The sequence below is a fragment of the Mixophyes fleayi genome, chromosome 4 (assembly GCF_038048845.1).
Source record: "Mixophyes fleayi isolate aMixFle1 chromosome 4, aMixFle1.hap1, whole genome shotgun sequence".
NCBI classification, from domain to species: Eukaryota; Metazoa; Chordata; class Amphibia; order Anura; family Limnodynastidae; genus Mixophyes; species Mixophyes fleayi.
Genome location: NC_134405.1, coordinates 256,360,763 through 256,371,004, shown reverse-complemented (window position 1 = coordinate 256,371,004; position 10,242 = coordinate 256,360,763). Strand labels below are relative to the sequence as shown.

At 43.6% G+C, this 10,242-nt stretch overlaps 1 protein-coding gene across 1 annotated transcript in view; it reads right to left on the bottom strand.

Moving 5' to 3' along the window:
• Nucleotides 1–1,159: 1,159 nt before the first annotated feature.
• LARS1 (leucyl-tRNA synthetase 1) overlaps nt 1,160–10,242 on the bottom strand; it is an 88,217-nt gene continuing 79,134 nt past the window's right edge. Inside the window, exons 31-32 of the mRNA XM_075209675.1 lie at nt 9,279–9,411; nt 1,160–1,699 (exon numbers count right to left, since the gene is read on the bottom strand). Of these exons, the coding sequence (XP_075065776.1) occupies nt 1,494–1,699; nt 9,279–9,411 (339 nt within the window). The 3' untranslated portion in view covers nt 1,160–1,493. The remainder of the gene's footprint in view (nt 1,700–9,278; nt 9,412–10,242) is intronic.

Below are 10,242 nucleotides of genomic sequence, written 5' to 3'. Positions count from 1 at the left end.
CTCAGATGTATGTATGGGATTGCTGAAGAGGAGGTGACCATTTTTCTCCATTGGTAATATTTAGTCTGGCATTTGGCACATACTTCTCCGTAAACCACTAATGTTGGGAGCCTAGCACTCCTTATCTTGGACATATATTTCTAAGAATCAGACAAGCCCATCCCCCTGAAGAGCATAGCTGAATCTCTACTACTATGCTGTTCTCTAAAGAGAGTGGGACAGAATTTTTTTTTGAAGAGCCCCACTTGCCACCAAGAGTAGAAAGAAAAACACTTCCCTGAAAAAGAACGCAATTCTAGGAGACCAGGAAAAAGCTGGACCAATGAGGTTGCTCTTCAAGCTGCTCAGACAGGCTGAAGCAAATCTGGAGTCTGAGTAAAAAACTGGAGCGATTGTAAAGGCAGTCTTCCTATACTAGAGAAATGCTTGCCATACAGAATGGTTTTATGTTGCATGTCCCTTGACCCACGACTGAGGCTGGAGGCAAAAGATAGGAGCAAAGGATTCCCGTCATGGTAGCGGTTGGTTGGAATATTAAGAAAAAAAAAACACCCATCTGAGACTGTCCCTCAAAAAGATATAAAATGATTCAAAGTAAGGACAAAAGGCCCTCCTCTCTGCCCACATTCTGAGCTTAGTATTGGAAAAACAAAACAGAGCGATAGGGATTATAGTGAAGAGGAGAGTGTTCTTGGTTTTATTTTTAGAGTGCCTCCTAGGTATAAAACATAACCCTCTATTGAGAAGATAGATATGGTTAAAAAACACAGAAAGATACAGGAACGTGTTTAGTAAATGAAACAGAAAGGTATTTAAAATCCAATATATTAACGTTAACTAAAGTTGAAAATGTCCTTTAAAAAGTTTACACTATTTAAAAATGATTTTGCTTAAATTAAAATCACTATGGTGGGTACTACAACTTAGTGTAATGATTCCTGCTACTTGAAATAGAATATCTGCCTGAAATCACCTGTTGAAAACTTATAATTCTTATCCTTGTCATAAAACCGCAATGTTTTTTCTTTAGGTGTGATTGTTTTAATTAAGACAAAAGACTACTGTTTAGTTTGCTTCACACCAATGCAGGTTATGCAGATTTTAACCTGGTGACTAACTGCATGAATGATGCATGTATGGTAATAAAAGAACAGACTAGTTGTACACAAGATCTGGTTTTATTTTAAATAAACTAGACAACAGAGCTTGATATTCAATACGGGAAACACATTAAAGATTTAAAATGTTTTGTAACATATGCATTACAAGTAGAACCAGCATTGCGATCCTGTCCCTTCTAGAAGACTGATATCTGGAATAGTAACTGCTTTAATATTGCACAATGTTGTGGATGGACAATTCATATGAAAATGTATCTGCATATTGTTGGCCAGGGTGTTATTTAATAGTTGTGTCATTGGCAGAACCAGAGCACTGTAATGTTCCCCTGAATCACTATGTTTATTCATTCTTTATGCCTCCTCCATTTCCATTCAATCCACTATGTACACCAATGTGTCTCCAATGTCTGTCTTCAGGCCATTGTCTGCAATGTGCACTTTCTTCTCATTAAGGTCAATGTGAAAGGCAGCTTGCTGAGTTATAACTGTTTTACCACTTTCTTCTTTTCCAAGAACTGGAACACGACGTGGCCCCAACACTGGGTCATCATAACGCATGAGCTTCACCTTTGTGACATCTAGAAAGAATGAATCCAATGTAAGTCTAAGAAATAAAACATAGCAGGCTAACACAAAGTGCCATATAGTAGGGCTGACATCCCATGTACATGGGTTTCACTGTGGTTGGTGCTGGTAAGGTAGTCTGTACTTATCTTTAGTAGCATACTAAAGGATCCACTGCCCACAGGCTATAGATGCTATTCGTAACCAATCTATAGCATGTAAAAAGGAACTTCATTACTGGTGCTAATAACTGGAGAATTAGACCAAGAGCTAGCTAAAACACTGTTTACAATTATTAAATTATTATTCGTCAAAGGCTGATGTTGCATATATAAATATGAGTATTTTTGCTGAACTACATATGTCCACCTTACCCTCTACAGAAGGCTCCCACTTTAGGATGGAGGAGCTTCTCTAAACAGCAGACACAGTGGTTTGCAGAATTGCTTTGCAGTAATGCAAAGATGTCAGGACTGGGATAGTAGTACTTTTTCGGTTTGTTATGGATTGAGTAGGTTCGATGTTACATTTTAACAGCGCTGCAGAGTAACTACAGGTTAGCACTGAACAATTTTACCTCCATGCTGATACCTTTAGTATTGGAGTCCAGGCTGAAACTCTAGCTAGTTTCACACCACAAAAGTTCTAGTTCCTAATGGCATCTCTAGCCAGTTAGGGGTGAAATCTTTACCACAAAAGGCATCCATGGTGTCTGCAGATTATTTAGTATTAACCGTAAAAACAAGTCTCCAACACCTACAAGAGATCCCAAAAAAGAGGATTTTCGTACTTAAGTTAAATCCGTTTCTCTGATTCCGTCTGGGGGACACTGCTTACCATGGGTTGTGGAGGGGAGCACGAGAGTTGGCACCTAGCTAGTTAAGTTTAGCACTGCTGACAGACCCCTCCCCTCTACAATCCCCCTGCCTCTTCCTCTTCCCCTTCAGTTAATTAAAAAGCCCCAATCAACCAAGAGCACACAGAAGAAAAGCAGAAGGGAGGGATCGCAGTGTCCCCCAGACAGAATCAGAGAAACGGATTTAACGTAAGTACAAAAATCCTCTTTTCTCTTTCATCCAGTCTGGGGGACACTGCTTACCATGGGGACGTTCTAAAGCAGCCCCCTAAGGGTGGGACCGCTCTGAAAGCCCTGCTCATAGAGCATTATGAGCGAAAGTTGTATCTGCGGATGCAAATACATTAAACTGATAAAATTTAGTAAAGGTGTGGACAGAGGACCAGGTGGCTGCCCTGCAAAGCTGGTCCGCAGAAGCCCCATTTCTCGCTGCCCACGAAGCCCCTACCGATCTGGTGGAATGGGCCGTAAGTCTCTCTGGCACATGACAGTTAGCCCTTATGTAAGCCTGCTTAATGGTTGCCGTAATCCATCTTGCAATGGACTGTTTTGAGGCTGGCCAGCCTCTTTTGTTAGAATCATAAAGAACAAACAGAGAGTCTGTACGCCTAACCTGAGAAGTTCTTTTGACATAAATACGGAGAGCCCTAACCACATCTAACTTTTCCATAGACTGCTGATCAGAATGAGAAGTCGGATTTCCTGGTTCAAATGGAAAGCCGAAACTACTTTTGGTACAAAAGAAGGGAGAGTTCTTAATACCACTCTGTCCTCGTGAAAAACCAGATATGGTTCCCGGCAAGACCGAGCTCCCAATTCTGAAACCCTACGTGCAGATGCAATTGCCAAAAAAAACGACCTTCCAGGTCAGACACCTAAAATTTGCCGTCAGTAATGGCTCAAAAGGAGGCCCTTTAAGCATACCCAGTACCAGGTTAAGATCCCATGGTGCTGTAGGCGGAACGTAGGGAGGCTGAATATGCAAGACTCCCTGAAGAAAAGTCTTGACGTCTGGCAACTCCGCTAACTTCAGGTGAAAGAAAACTGAAAGCGCTGATACCTGAACTCTTAAGGAATCTAAACGGAGTCCTGATTCCAGCCCATCCTGAAAAAAAGCGTGTGACAGGACTTAATTTCGCACCATCTGATATAGGCTCGCCAAATACGATGATAGATGCGAGCCGAATCTGGTTTACCAGCTCGCAGCATAGTGTTCACTACACTGGGGGAGAAACCCCTGGCCTTCCAAAGACTGGCTTCAACAGCCATGCCGTTAAACTGAGGGAGCTATTAAAATTACCGACCGACCGCCTTGCCTCACTCGTCTGAGTACTCGAGGAAGCATAGGGATTGGGGGAAACAGATATCCCAACCTGAAATCCCACATGCCATGGTCATCACGTCCACCGCTACCGCTAAGGGGTCTCTTGCCCTTGCGCAAAACCTGTGAACCTTTTTGTTGTGTCTGGAGGCCATGAGATCTATATCCGGAAGACCCCACCTCTGAACTAGAGATTCAAATACTTCCGGATGGCGGGACCACTCCCCCGGCATCATCGCATTGCGACTGAGGTAATCGGCCTCCAAATTCTTAATTCCTGGAATGAACACCGCTGAGATTGCTGGAACATACTGTTCTACCGAAAGAAAAATCTGAGCTGCAACTCGCATTGCAGCTGCACTCCTGGTTCCTCCCTGTCTGTTGACATATGCCACAGCCGTGACATTGTCGGACTGAACTCCGACTGGGTGGCCCTGAAGGAGAGTCTGGGCCCCCCGAAGAGCTAAAAGAATTGCCTTCAACTCCAACGTGTTGATTGATAAGGCTGATTCCTGAACTGATCAGAGCCCCTGGAGCCTGAGGTGCAGGACTACTGCCCCCCAAACTGTCAGGCTGGCGTCTGTTGTGGCTACGATCCATGACCATGGAGCGAAAGACCTGGCCATCGACATGTAATCCTGAATCAGCCACCACTGAAGCGATTCTCTCGCCCCCGGAGACAGCGAAATCCTCTGGAGATCCAAACGTAGGTAGGATCCTGACCATTTTGGCAACAGATCCCACTGGAAGCCTCGAGAATGAGCCCGACCGTAAGGGATCGTCTCGAAGGAGGCCACCATCTTTCCAAGCAGCCGCATGCACAAATGAATTGAGGGGCTGGGAGAGGACAAGACCTGAGATGTTATACTCTGAATTGAACTGATCTTCTCCACAGGCAGGAACACCCTCTCCTGACTGGTGTCCATGATGAGACCTAGGAAGACCATGCGTTGGCACGGGACCACCTGGGATTTCTTTAAGTTTATCAGCCACCCATGGCTCTTTCGAGAACTGCCATGGTGAGGGATAAGTACTGAAGTAAGCAAATCTCTGAGGAGGATTTGATGAGCAGATCGTCCAAATAAGGCACGACCTGAACTCCCTTTGAGTGAAGACACGCTGCCATCACCGACATTATCTTTGTGAAGACTCTCGGAGCTGTGGAGAGGCCGATTGAAGAGCCCGAAATTGATAGTGGGAGGCCCCCACTGTGAATCTTAGGAGAGACTGATGATCGCTCCAAATGGGAACGTGGAGGTATGCGTCCTTTATGTCTATGGAAGCCATAAACTGATCTTTCTCTAAGCCGTTTATTACCGACCTCAGGGACTTCATCCGATATTTGTCCACTCGTAAGTGCACATTGAGGTACTTTAGGTTTAAAATGGGTCGAAAGGCCCCGTCCAGTTTCTTGACCAGAAAAAGATTTGAATAAAATCCCTTCCCTTTCTGGTTGTCTGGGACCCTGCAAATGACTTTTTGCGAAAGAAGAGAGGCGACACAGGCCTGTATCCTCTGTGGATCTCGGGGTAGCGGGGTTACAAAGAAACGCTGTAGTACCAGACCCAGCAGGTCTATCATGTACCCCCTTGAAATAATGCCCCGAATCCAAGGGTCTTGGGATGAAGCTGCCCACTGTTCCTGAAAAAGAGACAGACATCCCCCCACTGGCGCCACCTTCAGGAGAATAGAGTGGCAGTCAGGACGCAGGCTTCTCAAGAGTCTTGGAGACCTGGCGCCTAGCTTCAAACGAGGACCTGCCTTTGACAGAGGAGCCCCGAGCATTCGGTTGTCTACCTCTAAATGACTGCCCCCTTGGCAAGGAGGTCCCCCGAAAGGGCTGACGAAAGGAGCTAAACCGTGGGGCCCGGCCCCTATTGAAGAGTACCAGCAAAGAAGTGCTTTTTGCCCCATGTTGCTTGGGAAATCATAGTCTCTAATTCCGGGTCGAACAAACCTGCTGCTGAAAAGGGAATGGTTTCGACTGACTTTTTAGATTCCGAATCCCCCTTCCAGGATTTCAGTCATAACGTTCTTCTTGCTGAAATTGATGCTGCTTGAATAGAGGTGGACACAGACGCTGTGCTCTAAGCCTCCTCATAAAGGTACCCCGATGCCTCTTTCAAATGTAAAGCTTGGGGAAGTAAATCAGAGTCCTGTAAGGCCTCTGCCAGCTGTTCTGCCCATGCTTCCATGGCTTTAGCCACCCAAGCTGAAGCAAATGTGGGTCTAAAGGAAGAACCCGCAGCTACAAATATAGATTTTAGCTGAGATTCCACTCTGCGGTCAGTGGCATCCTGCAGAGTTGCTGAGCCCGGGACTGGTAGGAGAGTGTGTCGGGCCAAACGGGCTACTGGAATATCCACTTTAGGGATTCCCTCCCAGCAAGCCACGTCCTCCTCCTGCAATGGATACAGGGAAGAGAACCTCCTGGGAACAGAGAACTTTTTATCAGGCTGCTTCCAGGCTCCCTCTGCAATATCTCTGAGCTCAACAGAAGGGGGAAACCGGATAACCCTCCTTTTGGCCTTCTTAAAAAGACTTCTGTCTCTAGGACTAGGATCCTCCGGTTCTGGGAGGTCCAACGCCTGTCTCACCGCTAAAACCAAATCATCAATAAATTAATATTTAGTGTTCTCTTCCTGTTCCAAAGGCTGAACCTGGTCAGTATCGAAATTTGTTTCCCCTTCTGAAAATCCCTCAGAATCTGAAAGGACCATAAAAGTATTAGCGGATCTAAGCCGCTTTCTTTTAGCAGGGGGCAAGCCTGGGGATTCAAGTAACTGGTTAAGTCTGTCCAAACCCTTTATAAAAGCTAAGGACCATGCCGGTTCTGTGGGAACAGGGGGCTGGTCCGTAAGCAAGGAGGAAGGTCCTGCTATAGCCGTTCCAGTAGAACCTGTGGCAGCAGGGAGGCCCAAGGGTGTAACAGCATTGTTAGACACCGCAGAGGCTGCCACACTTGTCAGTAACTGAGTAGATTGAGAGATCATTTGTGCTAAAGAGGAAACCGACTGTGTCAGGGAAGCTACCCAGGCCGATTCCTCCATCAGTGGGGTTGGAATGAGCTGGGTTTGCGCATAGGGGACCCCTCCTTCGCAGTCAGAGCAGAGCGCCAACGGGTCCTTCTGCCCACATGGTAATTTAGCCTAGAACATGTAAAATATTTAGCCATAGGGCCTTTTCCCTTATCTGACATTTTACAAGGAAAATCACACCAAACACACTAGATAAAGATATATTGAGAGAGACAGAGCAAGCAACAAGTAACCAACTAATCTGTAATAAAGGTTGTACTTGTATGTGTGTAACAGACAGTGTGAAATTTGTGCAAGTAAGAGAATACAATATAATCCTTACTAGCCTCCCTCTTCAAACCACAAAATACAGTTTGTAAATGGTTAAAGAAAAGTTTTGGTACTTAGCCAAAAGGGCCACACAGGGTAGAAGTCCAACAGCAGTGTCCAGGTGCCTGCTCCCCCCAAGATAAGTTCTTTCCCGGGCTTCTCTGGCACCAGAAGACCGGACTGTAGCACTTGTGCTGAAGAGCGGGGGAGCTCTGTGATAGTTCCCCCTCTTGCAGCCTTTTGTCTCTCTTTTATTTTTATTTTTTAAAAAAGGAACTTATCCTTCTTGGCAGAGTTATGGAGACCCCTTAAAAGAGATCTCCTGCAGCGTTAGATACCCCGATGCCCCCTCCTTTTCTTCTGAGGGGGGATCTTGGTATGGCCCCCAATCTCTCCTCCTCCTTGTATTCCTCCGCGGACCGATGATTAATTCCAACATGGCCGCCGGCAGTTAGTTCCGATAACCGGCGCTTTATGCCTGCAGTGGCAGCGCCGGTTATCAGGGGAGCCTCCGAGAGTGACAGCGGTCCGTGAGACCGCTTGTCACCCTGTAATCTGACCGCTAGTGCTCTGCCATTGAGAGCAGTGTGCTCCCACTGACAGAGCCCGGTCATGCTGCCTTGTTTCTGGGAGCGTGCTCTCTATAATAGAACACACTCCCAGCTCTGCCCTAAGCCTAACTAATGTCTAAAAATAAAAGTAAAAATTAAAGTTATTAAAAAATAAATAAAAGAAAAAACTAGCTGTTTCTAAAAACCTGCCCAACTCTTTTGGGCACCTAGAAAAAACTGGAGGGGAAGAGGCAAGGAGATTGTAGAGGGGAGGGGTCTGTCAGCAGTGCTAAACTTAACTAGCTAGGTGCCAACTCCCGTGCTCCCCTCCACAACCCATGGTAAGCAGTGTTCCCCAGACTGGATGAAAGAGAAGTTACCCTTTGGAACAAATTTTCCAGGTTATATACATATGTGGTGCGATTCATATATAGAAACTAATGTCAACCCTACCCTGCCAATGAAGTAGAAAGACAGGGCGGGATTATAATTTCTTGATCTGCTACACCATTAGTGTAGACACATCGTACACTGTCTGTAGAACTATAGTTTATAGTCGTCTATAGCATTCCTGCCACATGAATACATATCATAAATTATTATGACATGTGAATTTTATATACACATTTTATATAGCATATAGGAGATCAAAATCCTGACTTTGATATGGAACAAAATAAAAAATACAAAACACATTTAAAATATAAAATGTGTCTATTTGTATCTTTGAAGAATGTATACCAACTTTACATTTGTTCACAAATATCAGCACTGAAGATGATCTCAATAAGCTATTCACAATACATGAGAGCAAATAATGCTCTAACAGCTTGAAAATCATTTGTTCAAATATTCTAAAGCTTTTTTAAAAAATACAAAATAAATAGAGCATTTTACATTCTAAACTAAATAAGTCATGGAATAGAACTGAATAAAAATGTTAAGATACAATATAATGTATTATCTGTTATGATCTATACAAAATTAAGTTTACAGGACAACAATGTAAGCTATTTTCCATACTGAAGCAGCTTTTTTTTAAAGAAAATCTTTTTGCTTTAATGTAACACACATTGTGCTCATTCTCTATTTGAACACTTTATGTCCAAGGAAGAATGGATGTTGAGTTAAATCTTTCTTTCACATTACCACTGCACATCATTTAACAACCCACTGTTGAATGAGAGATTCAATGTAATTGAGAGGCAGTCTTTGTTATAAGGAATTATACTCTTCTGCAGAAAATTAACCATATTCTGTTTGCAAATTACCAGACCTCATACTACTCACTACACAGAGAGTTGCAGAGCTCTCTAGGGTGTTTGGTCATCATGCATAGTAACAAGATGGTAACTGAAAGGCGATGTATTCTGCCTTTACAATACTGTATTCTAATCAGACTGCAATAATTGCTCATTAAAACCATTCTTGCCACCAGTCATTTGCTCATATCCTCAGAGACTCATAAAGAACAACCTTCCCAGCTCATCACTATACTGCCCCATTCATGCAAGTTACCTTTGATCCCACGATCAGACTTCATTAGGCGTCTTATTACTGAATCTCTGCTGTCTCCTTGCCGGATTTCAATCTTTGTGGAAAAGTGGCCATTTGCTGGCTGAGGGTTCACCAGGAACACAGGCACTCCAGGCTACAAAAAAAAAGTAACAAAAACAACTGTCTGGGTATGCTTAAAAATGCAGTTACGAGTCAAGCAAGTGCAACAGATACTTCTGCTTCCATCAAAAAAAAAATATAAAATGACTACAAACACAAATAATGCCTGACCCACAAAGGACGACACCTTTATACATTGTTTGTGAACTGGAGATGTGAAATTCCCTTGATGGTAAGGTTTAATCCAAGGTTATTACATTTGAACATTGGTCTAAAAAGCCTTGCTAAATTTGCTCCTGTGGCCTCTATAGCTATGATTCTTCAGGACCTGTGCTCCACAACCAGCACTACAGCAGTGGAGCAGGGTGGGGGGGGGGGGGGGGGGGGGTTCCTGTTGCCCACAAACCTCACACTTCAATCACAAATGTTCTGTGGTTTAGAAGGAGGAATAAAAAGCATCTAGGAACCTGCCAGTTAGTACCTGCATTAAAAAATTATAGCACATTGTTAGCATTCTATAACTCATCTTGTGGGGATCTGCCTATGTTTTCATTATCTCTGGCTTCAACAAAATGGCGACCATCATTCTTCTAACTTATATTTTAGTTCTCGTGTATGACTCTTACTTATATTTATGAAGACTTGAATATCATACATTTGGTAACATGGTCAAAAAGTAGAGGTTATTAATGTGGGAATTTTTCAGTAATGTACAGCTCACTTTATATCATTTTTTTCATTGTACATTATTAAATTTATATATACTGTACCTTTCTTTCGCAAATATTATTGCCACAAGTGTATTTTATTATTTTTGGAAACCTCCCTGTAGGAATCCTACATTTGTCCCCTGCAATATGTATAT